Raw genomic sequence first — 14,707 nt, forward strand, 5'->3', positions numbered from 1 at the left:
CAAACGGCAGATTTTCCTGTAATGTTTGCACTAAAGTCTAAGTTTTGTGATTTTTGGGGGATCAGTTGAAATGTAGGCCTACCCACTAGTATTCGACAACCAGAACATGACAGAGAAAAGGATTTTGATTTGTTATTATAAATAGTTAAGTATACCAGTGGGCTGTTTACAAGAGTTGCAATTATATTGGTTGAGGAGCCAGTCATTCTGTATGTTTGTCTCAGAGATCATATGTTGGTAATTATAAAATGCACATGAAAAACTGCTACATGATCTTAAGTAGAGTTGCAAATATATTTCACTCCATGAAAATGATTTTTTACACTGTTTATATCAAAGATTTGTAATATCCCAGGGGCATTTAAACACATATGTGAGTCTAAAAGCACCAGTGAAAAGCAGAGAGACACAGAACAAGTGAGTGTGTGTGTATTTGTGTATGCCAGGTTTTCTTTAAAAGCAGATTCCTAGACCCTGAATCAAAATTCTCCAAGAAGGTCAAAAATATCCTCCCCCGGCTGTCCTTTGCACATTAAACAAACATTTTATATTGCGCTCTCTTTGTTGTTGGAAATCACAGAAATAAAGCCAAGGGCACTCTGAAGAAAGCACGTATACACTGGCCCAGAACTAAAAGTAGGACAGATGGTTTTCTGTCTGAATACAGCTGAAATAAATACAAAATTGTGCACAACAACAACAACAACAACAACACACACACAGAGACATGGGGTCTGGCACAAATCCTACACTTTACAGTGTAAATACACATTTAGTGGGCATTTTATCACATAAGGTTATCCAGTTCCACCTCCATATTGACTATTGGGTTATTTTCTATTCTGCAAACCTAACACCAATCTGACACGCACATCTAGTTTTTTTTATTATTATCAACATTTTATTTGTATATTTATCAATATGGGTTATTTGAACATTGCAGTCATCTTTCTATATAGCACCACACAATTTTAAAGTTCAAAACGAATTTTTTGATTTTCACGATTTTTAGGCCTATTTATGTCTTTTCAAACTGCAAGTTGACGTCAATAGCAAGATAAAAGAAAACTCCATTGCTACGTTAAAAAAAAAACTTACAATAGATAAATCTGGGTTTGCATTCCCCCGCAGCTATAATGACGTAGTAAATGGCATCTCAAAATAACGCATCTTCAGTCAAGCGTGAGCAAATACGAGGTCTGTACAGCAAAGTGCCCGTTTCATACATATCAAAGTAGCCTTCTTTAAAACAGTTCCTCTTCTGAATTTCGTCTTGGCACTTGTGAAGTTGGACATGGCAGTGAACAGCTCATTTTTGAGTTTCGATGGAGGCATTCAACAGTTAGAAGGTGAAGATACCTCTATAATTCTACCAGCCGTTATCGGTACGATCAGTGGGATTGGAATCGGCGGGAATGTTTTGGTGCTTTTGGTTTTAATATACATTTTCACCAGACAGAGAGAATCTGAGGCATATGTGATGCTAGGCAACTTGAGCGCAACTGACTTGTTAATACTCAGTCTGTGCGCTCCCGTGCGCGCGCTGACATACTACAAGCGCACTTGGACACTGGGGCTAACGGCTTGCACAACTACGGAGTGGATCCAGCATAGCTGTCTGGCTGTAAAAGCTTATACACTGTTAGCAGCAAACCAAGCACGCCATAACTTTTCCTCCAATCCCGAGGAGCACTCGCGTTTCCGTCCAAAGCACGTTTTGGTAACCTTAGTGATAATATGGACGGTTGCGCTGGTTTTTCCAATTCCTGATATCGTGTTCTCCAGGTTAAAAGAAGATGGAAATATCAGTCTGTGTGTCTCTGAATCACCAACTTACTCTCAAGATGCAATGCGTTTGTATAGTAAAATATTACCGATGGCCATTTATGTTCTCCCCATCATCCTCTCCACTGCGTGCCACATCAGGACCATCTTCCACATCAAACCTAGTGCGCATGATGAGACGCTTGTGGCGCGCCAGTATGAAAGTTCATTGCTGTTCTTGAGCATCATCGCCATGAACGCGCTTATGATGCTGCCCGAGTGGGCCTTTTGGGTTTGGGTGCGTCACAGCTCTGCCGAACGATGCAAACCTCCAGCTGGCTTGCTGATCTTCGGTCAAGTGTGCGTTTACCTATCCAGCGCCTTTTGTCCCGCAATCCTTCTCACAATGCACGTGCCACTCAGAGAAAGTCTAAGTAATTTGTGTTCCCTGTTAGCTTGTCGAGGTGCGAAACACAGGCTGAAGGGTAACGGTGATGAGATGCGCGTAGTGGTTACGAAGATGCTGGATGAGCGTGCATGCGTGTCCACCCTGTGCAAAATTGAAAGACATTCAGATGCGTCATGCCAAACTCTCCCGGATCTCCAGCATTTTTGGAGCGAAAGGCGAAACACTACAGTCATAGAGGATGGGGATCCGTTACCATGGGAACGACTGAATCAAAGCAACGTTGAACTTTAAACTCTCAACTCTGTGTCATCATTTTAATTATCACTTTCCTAATATGGTGAGGCAAGTCACCCTGCAGTATAGCCTGATGTATGGATTAAATGCATGTACATTTTAATTTGCCCTGAGAAATTACAAAAAAAGGCCCAAAATGTATATATTTTTATATAAGGTGAAGATGCATGACTTGCAGAGATTGTATTGAATCTGCTTCTGGTTTGTATATTATATTTTTGATGTATAGTTTATGTTTAGAAATGTTTCATCTGTAAAAATAAAAGTATATTTTACAAATGATGATAATGTGTAGGTATTCAATTTGTTTAGTAGCATTTTAGTTTAAATATAGGCTACAGCCCAAATGCAGGGACTATTTATTTGCAGTAATAGAAATAGATAATAATTTATACTGAAAGTAAAGGAAATGTTCTTGGATACACTGTTGTCAACATTTAGGTTTATAAGACTTAGTCATTGTTAAATGTAAGTCTTAGACTAGGATTGGGGCTTTTGTACCATTATTATAACTTATTTATTTTTGATAGGTTTTAGGGCACTATTTTATTAGTGCCTATGATTTTACCTTCAGGTGCAATTTGCAAGCGATGCTTTTAAAACAATGCCATCTAGCGGCCTTTGGAGAGAAACGATACACGAAATATTTTGTAAACAACGTCATCTTCTAGCCTTTGGGGATAAAGTACACATCACATATTTTGTAATCATCACAATATCATTGTCATCTAGCAATAAACTATATCAAACAAACACGACCACAGCTGTAAACCAATCAGAATCAACTATTCCGGAGAGACGTGTTATGAATAATGCACATTTTATAATAATGCTAGTTTAGTAAAGTAGTATATTTTTGTTTGGTTTATAGTTTTATATCATTGTTTATCCAATACTACGTTTGTTGTGCTTTTTTCCAGAAAAAAAATACGTTTGCTGTGCTTATTTCTATATTAGAGGCGTGCCCTCTTTCGCGTCTGACAAGATTTACGAGTTTATATAGGCTATTAGTGGCATCTTTATCAGACTTTACAACTGCAGTGGCATGTTAATGAGAGCTGTAGGTATTTAATATCTACGACATGAGTTTAACCCTTCTACTGTACTTACATGACCCCAAAGGCAGACGTGTATCACCACACCTGCAAACTATATTTTAAAAATAGTTAAAATTCCAGACAAATCGTTTATAATTCTTCAGTGAAGGAGAATTCTTGTAACATTCAACGGCGTTTACATTGTAACCTAAAATGATACACAATTCAAACGGATATCCAATGAAAAGACAGAGAAAGTGATGACGTAAAAGAGCTTTAAATACCCAGCGGAAGAAGGACAAACCGAAACTAAAAAGTAGTACGATCCCCAACGAACAGCAAAGACTGACCTTCCTCTAGAGGGTAAATTAAAATACATTATATTTTACTAAGTTATTATTGTTTTGTGAGTTTATTGTATGGTACATGTGTCGTACGTTTATGTTTGTTGCATTAGGCCACGCTTTTGTATGGGTGAAGACTTTATGACGAACATATTAATACGCGTTACAATGAAATGTAATAAAACGCAAAACACAATAATTTAACAACTGAATTGTATTTGTATTGTTTTCTAATCATGAATCGTGTTTTTCTTACTTTAGTAGCACAAGATTGTTCAGATTATTTGCACGGGGTTTGTAAGATCTTTAGGACGGTTTTGCTGTCTATGAAATTTTGGGATATTCTTATTAATTGAATCATACATTTTGGATTTGCTGTTAATCAATGCCCTATTGCAAAAACCAGCATAAGCCTGGCTTTAGTTGGTGTAGCAAGCTGGTCTAGATGGTCAGGCTGGAAGAACAGCTGACCCATCGGCTTGACCACCTCTGCCAGGTCGAGAGGACCAGCATAAACCAGCTACCGCCACTTTAAACCAACTAAAACTGTAAAATTTTTACAGTAACATGTTTGGGACGTTTGGAGGACATTCCAGTTGTAAGCAGGTCTGCCAGTTTCCTTGAACAGATGCCAATTACCAGTCTGTCATCGTGACCTCAAATGAGTGCTTTAAACCCTGTAATAATTTATTAGAAACTGTGAATGGTTTTGGACGTGATTGGCTGCACAATAGCTCATAAAGGAATGACAGCACGAGCCTACCTGTGTTACTTTGGAAAGCGAGTGGACCCTCACGTGTCTGTTACCATGTAATATTACAGATTATAATTTATGGCTCGTTTCCAGAAATTGTTTGGTGGTTGACCTTTGAGAGACATGTCTTGAATAATTCAGCAAGCTGAGTCTTAACTGAGATGAGCCACACCATCATTGACTGACAACATATTATAATAACTGAGCTGTGCAAACAGACCCAGAGTCTATCTTAACAGACTTTGGTGATTTGTTCCTAGTGGACCTCACTTTACCGTGTCCATAGTAAGGCCAGGGTCATGTGCTTATTTTAGTATGTTCTTGCTTGGTTGAACTTGCTTTAAAGGGCATGAATATGCAATGCCGGTCAAATGTTCGGACACACTTGATTGAATTTATGTTTCTCATGAAAACATTTGACAGTGTTTAAAAATGACTTCTGGAGACAAATATAAATTGTGAAATTTTTATTGCTTACATGGCAGTTCAAAGCTGTAATCTGACAAAATGTAGAAGGTAAAATACAATGTGCAGAGAAATACAAAACTAAATGCTTTACTAAGAAAAAGATTTACTATTGCAGAGTTAAGAAGACCAGCTACTCACTTGCCTTTTACATTTGTGTTATACATTATTTTCCTCCAATAGAAGATACAGTATATGTGTAACTTATACTGTAACACATACACGTTGAGGGGAAAGGGGAATGAGTACACTTTACTATAGTGAATAGCAGTTTTCTGATTTAAAGTTTGGAGATCATATCACTCTAAAAAAACAAACGGTGCTATATAGCACCAAAACTGTTGCTTTGGATCGTAACCATAGAAGAACCATTTTTAGTGCCATATAGCACTGGTGTAGCACTTGTGTAGCACCTGTGTAGAACCATATAGGGGCCATATAGCACGACTATAGCACCACATATGGTTCTACAAAGCACTATATGGTTCTACACAGGTGCTTCACTGGTGCTTCACCGGTGCTATATGGCACTAAAAATGGTTCTTCTATGATTACGAGCAAAGAACCACTTTTGGTGCTATATATAGCACCGTTTGTTTTTAGAGTGATACATTTTTTTTATCCAGCAGGGTAAAATCCAGTTCACATCAGTTGTAGATGCACTGACACTAAGGCCTAGTCTACACGGACACTGGTATTTTTATAACCGTGACTTTTTTTACGTGGTTCGGCCATTGGTCCACACGAAAACACAGTATCACGTAGGGCTGGGCAAAAAAATCGATTTTCCGATTAATCGTTTTTTAAAACGTGGTCTAATAAAAATCGATTCTCAAAGAGCAGAATCGATTTTTTTTTCTTTCATATTTATTTCCACAAACATTGAACGTAAGATTAACTTTAATCTAATTACTAGTCTTCTTCAACATAAGTGTTGTGGCTTTTAATTTTTTTATTAATTACCCACTTGTAAACTGCTGTTCACTGTTCTTTTTTATTAATATAGTATTTGTATTAAATCTATATTCATTGAGTTGAATCGAGTATAAAAACCTACCCGAGAACCAGAATCGAAAATTAAATCGAGAATCGGAATCAAATCGATTTGATAGCTTGTGAATCGAAATCGAATCGATCTGGAACATCTGAATCGATACCCAGCCCTAGTATCACGGCACTGAAACCGAACATTTTGGAAAACCCCTGCCAGGGTGAGGATTTTAAGAAACGGCAGGAGGAAAAACTCTGGTTATAAAAAAACCTGTGTCCGTTTGGACTAGGCAGGTTATATTTCATGTAGTCACAGCTGTAATGTGATAGATAGGGATTTCCCCTTTTAGATGGGAATTTGCTAAGAATTTAGAGGAATGTGAGGGGAATTCTGAGCAAATGCTCTAATAGAAAAATGTGGAAAATTGCATCCTTCTAAGATAAGAACGGCTGCATAAATGTTGCAAAGCTTTTTTAACATCTTGCACATCCTTTCCACATAAAGAATTTGTCTGTCTGACCAAATAGCTCATGTTGACCCTGCAGGGGATAGTTAAAGGGATAGTTCACTCAAAAATGAAAATTCTGTCATCATTTTCTCATCGTCATGTTGTTCTAAACCCTTTATGAATTTATATTTTACGACGAACACAAAAGAAGATATTTTGTTAAACGATGGTAAGCACACAGTTGATGGTCACCATTGACTCCTATAGTAGGGAAAATAAATATGATGGAATTCAATGGGTACCATCAACTGTGTGCTTACCATCATTTATCAAAATATCTTCTTTTGTGTTTAACAGAATAAAGAAACTCATAAAGGTTTAGAAAAACGTGAGAAAATGATTTTTGGGTGAACTACCTTAAAGTTTCGCTTCAAAGATTTCACTCAAATGCACTTTTTCCCTGTTGTATGCAACTCCCTTCCTATTATCTCCGAATGGAAACTTAAGGGTTTCCCCAACCTCAACAATCATATCCCAGTTTTTACTTTCACTTTCAAATAAAATCTTTCCTCATCTTGCAGTTCTGAAGAAGGATGTATTTGAAATGATGCAATCACATTTACAGACCGCGCCTTCTTTAGCTGGGTGTATTCTTATATTTAACGCCTTCAATTTAAATCTTTCACGATTTTATAGGCTTTCACTTTATGCATTTACATATCAAAACTTTCAGTTTAAAGTAAGCCTTTTAAACCTTTATTAATTTATTGAACATGTGTTTTATCACTTTCCCCTTTTAAGGGCTAAAATGACATACGCAAGTGACCGGCTTTATAATGAGGTGATCAGGAAGAAACTGGCTCTGTATGCATCACGAATCAAAGTGAAAGAGATCTTGCCTCACTTGCCATGCCTCACACTCACTGATAAGGTAAGGAAAACCCAAACCCCACCACTATAACATCACTGTTGTCAGATACACAAAAGTGACAATACATCAAATCCCAACTGTACCCCTGAAATATTTTATTTTGCAGGAGGATGTCGAAACCAAAAAAGATAATGCCGGAAACTACCAAGCAGTGCAGATGCTTATGGACAACCTGCGCAGGCGAGAGAACTGGCCTGATGAGTTCATTGAAGCGCTCCGGATGTGTGAACACAACACACTGGCTAATGAGCTCAGTGTTGAGTATGACAGAATCAGGGGAAGGACAAGTAAGAGCTTTCTGCTGTAGTAGACCACCTTTTGTTAAAAGCAGGAGGGATGTAATTTTCTAAATTTTTCTCTATGTTGTGTCTTTAGATGCAGCTGCTACTGTTGCACCCCAATCACCACCTGTTCAAGCTCCTGCTTCTGATTCCACCGCCGCTGCTACAGCAAAAGTAACTACAGTGACAGTTCATAAAGTCCCGGTGAACACTCCTCCTGGTCTGACTCCACCTTTAGTGGATGCTCCAGCACAGACAGTTGCACCTTCCAACACTGCACCCCAAGTACCATCTCTTCAAGTTCAAGAGACACAACCTGAGCAAGTTAATATCTCTGCTCCAGCCGCCTCTCCTGAACCATCTGAAATTGCACCTCCAGCTATGGTTTCTTCCCAAGCACATCCTCCTACTGATATCTCACCATCCGAAGTGACTTCAAATGGTCAGGAAAATGAATCTCAAACTCATAGTGGGGCAACTGGGAACCAGATACCTATTATAAACACCCCAGATGTCCAAACCACCATATCCTTAACTGAAGACAGCGCCCAAGCATCGCCCTTCAGCACATTTCAAAGCCAAATTACAAACCCCGACTACACCCAGAGTTCCCAGACACTGGAGATTAGCAAGGTGCCATTAGCAGTCGAAGAGACTTCTGACAGTCTCCCTGTCCAAGAAACCACTCCTCCTTTGAACAAGGAACCAAAAGAATGCTCCAACCGAACTGCAAATGAGGTAATGCTCAAGCCAGAATATTTCAAGGTTAAAACATACCAAGATTTCTTGCTGTCATTCACAGCCATTAGTTTGTTATTTTCTGTGGTTTAATCTTATGTTTTCTTTGCAGATTGCTCAGAGAACCAACACTGCTGAATTGCCAAGCACATCCCAAATAACTTCCAACAGAACAGTGCCGGCAACCTCTTCTTCCCATGCCGGTTCCATCAATGAAGAATATTTCAGTAAGCCTGGCATCCTTCAAGTTCCACCACCTTCTGTCTTGTTAGAGGAGCCTTGCTCAACAGTTTCAAGTGATTTGGAGATCAGTAAGACATCAGAGAGTTCAGCAGTGCCTGGACAGTCTACTAGTCGTGCTGGGCGATCCGGCAATGTGTCTTTTTCTACAATCATTGAAAGCCCCGATCTTCGTGTGGAGTCTGCCTCTCAGTCCATACAGGAAAATATCCCACCACAACATGATGCTCCCCCATCTCCTAACCAGCCTGAGGAGGACCACTATGAATCTTTGTGTCAAAGTCAAACAGGAGTACTGTCCAACGTAATTCACTTCGCTGAGGAACCACCTGCAGAAAATTTGAACGGCCAACCACTAAGCATGCTGCGTAATACACCCAATCCATATGGGTTATCGGCAAATTCCCAACATAGCACGGTCACCCGTGAGGACCAGCCAGCCCTGAATTTCGGAAACAATGAAAATGTATATCCTCGGAAGCCATCTGGACAAAATGCCGTCAGACCATCAGAACGTGAAAAGTCACCCACTTTAAACCACCAAGGGCAAGAATCAAATGCCAGTACGTCAGTTAATAAGAGAGAAGAGGGCCAGACAACAGGCCAGATAAACAAAGTCTACCTTACCGTTGGTGCTGCTGTTTTAGGCATTGGTCTTTTCTGTGCCTGGAAAATCAAGCATTAAGTCTTTTAATTCATTTTAAAGCTATATTCCAAGTCTTCTAAACCCATACGTAACCCACATTTGTATATCTTGTCATTGGCTTTACAGTTTGTTATGAGAGGTCGCAAGAATACATTCTGTGTGTGGCATGCCATATGAACCTAACCCTTCTTGTACATTTCTGGAAAATGCATTTTGAAGACTCGCTTAAGAATTACACAGACTGTACAACTGCTCATATTGCCTTCTTTAACACCTCTGTAAAGAAGACTCTATGTTTGCTCTGCAACACATTTTGAATATTTTTGTGCACTCTTTGCTGACCTGTATCCACACTTTCTCTTACAATTCAGCCCGTTTGAGACTGTCCAACATTACACAGGTGGCTATCCACTGCCAACAAAAATCAAATGTTTTTTGTTAATGCCTTTAAATATGGTAGCTGTAAAGATGGACTGCAAACACAACCAAGTGTCATGTTAGTGGAGGATACGTTTTTGCATTCTGTCACAATTCACTTGTGATTTCACAAATAAAGAAAGTGTTGCTGTGTCCTAAAATCGCACTTTAGATTTGATTTGTTGTAATATTCTTTCTACATATGAAGAGTTTGGTTCCATTTAATCACTCAAAATCAGATAATTTAAAAAAAAATCTTGTTTTTTGATTGTGCATTCCAATTAATATCACACTGCAGTTGGTTTGTTTTGATTTAAGTCTTCATAACAAAAATTACAGCTAAGTAGCACAATAAAACATGATAACATAATAATAAATAAACAAACAGATTTATCTGGTTTTGGAACCAAACTCTTCATATATAATATTGATATTTTAATCATAATGAAAAGAGTAAAACATAAGTCATGTGATTGTGTATGAACATAGTTTGAATGAATTATGTGTACATTTTAAATTGAATATATATACGATTTTTGTGGGGTAGTCTTTTATCCTAAGTAGCACTTTTACACTTTCTCTATGCTTTTACAGCATTTGGTGTGGTATGAAATGTATGCTTGAATATTCGTCTTAAATGACCTGCATACTGATCTTTTAAACATTTTTTGGTGACTGTTAACCGTTTATTGTTTAACGTGGGAAAGTATGACCTCTAAACTGAATAAAATGTTGCTAAAGTACGTGTACCGGTCATGTATATTTTTGTCTTTCCAGAAAATTATTTTAAAATAAAGTGACCTTCATGTACGGTAGTTTTGTGACTCTGACTTTGTTTATGAACGTAAGTAAATCGCGCCATCTTCTGGTGGAAAAGAGAACGTCATCAATGACTCACCTCGAACTTGGAAGCTGACTGGCTCGTTGCTTTTCCAGATGACGGGAGAAGCGCATTCATTGGCCACTCGAGTAACTGTACTCCCGTTGTAAACACAGCGACGTAAACATTTTATAGAAATCTGTGAATGACAGTTTTTTTAATACTGATAATGTGTCTGTATTCGTTAACGGTCATTATTCTACCTATCATTCCATGCAGAAAAGTTAGTTAATCATCATATACCAATGGAGTTGAACGGCTGCCCCTGTGACGGCGATGGATGTGCGGAGGAGCAAGAAGATTCTCGATCAAAGGCTGAGGCGGCTTGTAGCATCACTGCTACACCGAGTGCTAACGGCGCAGCGGCAGACGGCGGTGCCCTCAGAGAGCCGCGAGTAGCAAAATCGACTCCGGCGATGATGAGGCTCGATTCGCTGAAAAAGAACAGGCCGCGTAGGTGAACCATCTTGTTGTCGCGCTAGGTAACGGGGTTAACGGAGCTGATGACCGCAATGCATCGATCGATAGTGATAAATAAACAAATGCTTAATGAAACTATTTGATTAAAATATATTTTTCTTTGCTGTTGTCCATTTTGTCTTCCGATCTAAAACATAACGTTAGTTGTCGCAAAATAAAGGCATAAATTTAAATTGATAAAACACAGTTAGTATTTACTTACGATAAGTATTCATAGTTTTACTACAGATACTGTTGCTTAATAAGGGTATTAGTAGTAAAATTCTTGTTATACAAATAATTAATCTGCCAAAGAACATTACACGTTTACTATAATAAAACAATGGTTCATTTTATGGATGAATATTGGGTTCTAATTATAGACAAGAGGTTATTTTATGTATTAAACATTACATTAATAATACTAAATTAAATGCATTAATACAAGCTAGCCACTCATTTCTATAATATAATGTATTATATAAAGCCTAAAGCTTAGAGTTTCCTATCATTTATTTTATATTCTGTTATTCGCACCCAGCTTTTCCATGGTTTGGTATGGACATTGGCGGCACATTGGTGAAGCTGGTCTACTTTGAGCCGAAAGACATTACAGCAGAAGAAGAACAGGAGGAGGTTGAAAGTCTGAAAAGCATCCGTCGTTACCTCACCTCACATACTGCCTATGGCAAAACGGGTATTCGAGATGTCCACCTGGAGCTCTCGGATCTCACTCTTTGGGGTCGCAAGGGCAACCTGCACTTCATCCGCTTTCCCACTCATGAGCTGCCCGCCTTCCTGCAGATGGGCCGAGACAAGCACTTCTCCAGCTTGCACACCACTCTTTGTGCCACTGGAGGTGGCGCGTTTAAGTTTGAAGATGACTTTCGAACGGTGTGTCCAAGTCGACATAATTATTTCCATTTTCTTGGCTGCGCTCGTTCAGTTTATAAGATCGGTCTTATTTAATATGTCTCTCTTTAAGATGGCCAATCTGCAGCTTTTGAAGATGGACGAGCTGGACTGCCTGATCAAGGGGGTTTTGTACATGGTCTCAAGTGGTCCATCTGAATGTTACTACTTTGAGAACCCAACCGATCCAGAGCGTTGTGAGCAAAAAGCTTACAACCTGGAGAACTGTCCTTTTCCTCTGCTGCTGGTTAACATTGGCTCGGGGGTTAGCATATTAGCTGTATACTCCAAAGAAAACTACAAGCGGGTCACTGGAACTAGGTTGGTTATGGCTTTAATGAATATTGCGTTTATATCTAGTAACTGATATCTAGATCTGTCTCATTTATCACCCTCTCCTCCCCACAGCCTTGGTGGTGGTACATTCCTTGGGCTGTGTTGCCTGTTAACGGGATGCTCCACCTTTGAGGACGCATTGGCAATGGCCTCTGAAGGGGAGAGTACACGTGTAGATAAACTAGTGAGGGAAATCTATGGTGGAGACTATGAAAGATTTGGCTTGCCAGCATGGGCTGTTGCCTCCAGGTATAGTCACCTCCTGTATTGTGTAGTTATTTATAAATGTGTATGACAGTCACTGTTTTATTTTAGGTGTACACTAAAGTATTACTGAGTTCTTGTGACTCAACGTATAAAATAGCATTTTATGATGAGCCTGTGCAACATAATGCATGTTTGTCTGTTGAGTATGTAACTTGTTTTTTTGTAGTTTCGGGAACATGATGTGCAAAGAGAAGCGAGACTCCGTCTCTAAAGAGGATTTGGCTAGAGCTACACTCGTCACCATTACAAACAACATTGGCTCAATCACCCGCATGTGTGCACTTAATGAGGTACATTATGGATAAATTCAAATTATAAGGTTGGTTCTACACTGTTAAGCAATATTTTGTATCCCTGCCTTCATTTAAGTCGTGCCCTTGTCTCTCAGCCTCTTTACGGTGCTGCCTTGTGGAATCTGGATCAAGCAGCATTGTACAGGGCTATGAGAGACCAGGGGTCAGGCAGCTTTTTGGATCATGCACCTGTTTAAAGTTGTGTTGTTTACAGCGTAATCGCTCATTACGAGTTTTTTTTTTTAGAATATTGAAAGAGTGGTGTTTGTTGGAAACTTTCTGCGAGTGAACACACTATCCATGAAGTTGCTGGCTTATGCTTTGAACTACTGGAGCAAAGGACAACTCAAAGCTCTGTTCCTCAGACATGAGGTGTGTTTTTAAATTGCTCACTGCATAAAGCTGAAACAGTATGTACACAATTTACCCATAAACACTGTCTTTTCACTGTTTTTTAGGGATATTTTGGTGCGGTTGGAGCCCTTTTGGAGTTATCAAACCCATCTTGATCTATCTATTTTCTTAGTTGATGGCTTAACCAAAACTCCAAATATATACAAACCAAAGATTTATCTGTGTTACACCTATTATATGTCAATGTTATGCTATCTGTCTTCTAAAAGTTGGGATAAATCATATGCCAATACCAGTGTTGGGTATTGTTGCTAACTTAATAAATGGCTTATTATAGCCTTTAGTTCCTTGTTTGTGAACCCAACAATCAGCTAAATTGAAAGCTCATAAAGGAAAAAAGCCAGTAAGGTCTGACTTATATCAACTTAATTTTTTTAGACCTGATCAGCATCCGTTGCATTTGTTATGCTATAATGTGTCCGCTGTCATACTGTACTATTTTTTTCTAGACAGGATTTAGTAAAGATTGATTTTGTACCATACAGCAAAACAGGTTATGGTGATAGCATCAATGCAAAGAATGCAAAAGAAGTGCTGCACGGGGAGTGAATTCCTAATCTCTGTGCTTTTTGAATGTAAGGAATGCTTCAACTCAATAAATAAAAAATTCCCAAGGCTCCCGAATGGTGTGGAAAAAGCTAAAAACCCTTTAATTCATCACCCTGATAAAAGCTTTTAAGCCACAACGCGTAGGTGTATTTGTCACCTGTTTTTTGCAAGATTATGCCATGATGAATTAAAGGCTTTTGAAATTTTTCTACACCATTCGAGTGCCTTGGAATTTCTTTATTTGTTATGTTGATAGTCATGTTTTTATTTTATTATTTTGTTTTCTGATGAGTAATTATATACTTTATTTTTGTAGAGGTCTGAAGCATAAAAATAGCACTTTTTCGGAGTCTGAATATTATGGATAACCTCCACTCAGACCTCTTAGCTTACATTGTGGTTGTAAAAAAACAATGTTGTGTTACTTGCCAGCGTTTTACAAAAAAGGGACCAGGGACCACCAAGCTTTTTTGAATGTTATGAGGGAGATCTAAAACTTTAAGCTTTAAACTTTTCTAAAAAGAGTAGACAGTAAATATAAAGTGCCTTGATGATAGTAGTGCTGCTTAAGCTTTTAGGTTGTGTTCTTTTGCAAAACTACTTTGTACCTTTTATAAATGAAATGCAGTTTTATTTTGTAATAAAACGTATAAAGTACAATAAAAGCCTCCTTGTGCCTTTGTCATGGACACACACACCGAAATAAATTTTGATTGATATTTGATTATTTTCTTCACCCACACTTTTACAATTCCTTGTTGCATTTACATTTTAAGGCTTAATCTATTTTAAATTAATTGAAACTTTTTTGACTAGTGAGGAGTTGTTATAAATTTTA

At 38.4% G+C, this 14,707-nt stretch overlaps 3 protein-coding genes across 4 annotated transcripts; all 3 read left to right on the forward strand.

The window, feature by feature from the left end:
* The first annotated feature begins 1,294 nt into the window (after positions 1-1,294).
* Positions 1,295-2,464, forward strand: LOC135786501 (G-protein coupled receptor 151). Its single transcript, XM_065295965.1, has one exon. It carries the CDS (start codon positions 1,295-1,297, stop codon positions 2,462-2,464), a length of 1,170 nt encoding a protein of 389 aa, XP_065152037.1.
* Positions 2,465-3,761: 1,297 nt separating this feature from the next.
* On the forward strand, positions 3,762-10,574 carry mavs (mitochondrial antiviral signaling protein). Of its 2 annotated transcripts, none has more exons than XM_065297115.1 (5): positions 3,762-3,867; positions 7,308-7,437; positions 7,544-7,724; positions 7,813-8,483; positions 8,569-10,574. In XM_065297115.1, exons 2-5 carry the CDS (start codon positions 7,315-7,317, stop codon positions 9,379-9,381), a joined length of 1,788 nt encoding a protein of 595 aa, XP_065153187.1. In that variant the 5' UTR covers positions 3,762-3,867; positions 7,308-7,314; the 3' UTR covers positions 9,382-10,574. The 2 variants fall into 2 exon arrangements, with proteins under 2 accessions (XP_065153187.1, XP_065153188.1); XM_065297116.1 differs by having other exon boundaries at positions 7,813-8,456.
* Positions 10,575-10,703: 129 nt separating this feature from the next.
* pank2 (pantothenate kinase 2) lies at positions 10,704-14,535 on the forward strand. Its single transcript, XM_065297118.2, has 7 exons — positions 10,704-11,092; positions 11,640-11,992; positions 12,084-12,331; positions 12,419-12,595; positions 12,780-12,903; positions 13,153-13,278; positions 13,365-14,535. Exons 1-7 carry the CDS (start codon positions 10,885-10,887, stop codon positions 13,413-13,415), a joined length of 1,287 nt encoding a protein of 428 aa, XP_065153190.1. The 5' UTR covers positions 10,704-10,884; the 3' UTR covers positions 13,416-14,535.
* Positions 14,536-14,707: the final 172 nt, after the last annotated feature.

Source organism: Paramisgurnus dabryanus, chromosome 20 (genome assembly GCF_030506205.2).
Source record: "Paramisgurnus dabryanus chromosome 20, PD_genome_1.1, whole genome shotgun sequence".
NCBI lineage: Eukaryota > Metazoa > Chordata > Actinopteri > Cypriniformes > Cobitidae > Paramisgurnus > Paramisgurnus dabryanus.